The sequence below is a fragment of the Camelina sativa genome, unplaced genomic scaffold, assembly GCF_000633955.1.
Source record: "Camelina sativa cultivar DH55 unplaced genomic scaffold, Cs unpScaffold00994, whole genome shotgun sequence".
NCBI classification, from domain to species: Eukaryota; Viridiplantae; Streptophyta; class Magnoliopsida; order Brassicales; family Brassicaceae; genus Camelina; species Camelina sativa.
The window spans coordinates 7,229-8,202 of NW_010922119.1; the positions used below are offsets into that span (position 1 = coordinate 7,229).

The 974-nt window shown below is 37.6% G+C and overlaps 1 protein-coding gene across 1 annotated transcript; it reads left to right on the forward strand.

Annotated features, from left to right (window-relative positions):
* Positions 1–10: 10 nt before the first annotated feature.
* LOC104774016 lies at positions 11–710 on the forward strand (the record flags this gene model as incomplete). The annotated part of the gene is made up of 1 exon (XM_010498683.1): positions 11–710. A coding segment is annotated over one exon (477 nt), but the record flags the coding sequence as incomplete, so codon positions are not given.
* Positions 711–974: the final 264 nt, after the last annotated feature.

The following is a 974-nucleotide window of genomic DNA, read 5'->3' on the forward strand; positions in this document are numbered from 1 at the left end:
TTTTTTTTTTTTTTGTATATATTGTAAGGTTTTGGAAGAAGCAAAGAAGCACAAGTCCTCCATTGACACGTCTCAGTTCAAGCTTCAGAAACCTATATCGAAAGACGATTTGATCCGGACCACTCTTCACAACAAGAACAAGAACAAGAAGCGTTGGTTATGGTGCAAGAACGCTTTGTTCTTCTTCAAGTGTCGGAAATGGCCAATCTCACGATGCTCCGGTGGAGACAACAATAATGAGTTTGATGATCGTACCAGCGACGACGTTCACATTGCTAGAGCTAGGAACTTTAGAGCCGGTTCGATATCTGGTCCGGTTTACGTGACGGAGAGCTGGAGCGGTTCGAGCACACCGTACCGAACGATGACTACGACGTCGGCGGTTCATCAGTATTTGAGTCTACGGGAGCTTAATATGGAGCGGCAACAGAGGATCACTACCTCTTCTTCATCTTCTATGTCCGGTCCTATTTACTTGGTCACGTGATTATACATCAATTTGCAGAATTATCCTTTTATTAATTTTTTTATTGGATAAGAAAAAAGAGAATTAATAAGATTTGTTTTTTGGGAGGTGTGGTTATAGTTTATTTGCAAGAAAAAGCTTGGATTTGGTTTGTGGGCCTAACGGGCCCAATTGTTTTATAGGTTACATAAGAGTGTGACTACGCAACTTTTTTTCGACGCAATATGATTGAAAAAGTTCTCTTTTCTATAAATTTTCATGAAGTCTTTTTTACCCAATTGACAAAGCAAATATATACAATCATACATCATTGCTTGCTTGATTGACAAACATAATTGAGACACAATATAAAGATTTCCAATCCGAATATAGATAGAATATACAAAAACTCTTCTTACTAGGCTTTTCTTAACCAAAAGTACCAGCACCAATAACTATATGAGTTTTATTCACGAGAAGGATCATAATGACTACTATCATTAAAAAGGACATGCCAAATCTAAATCTC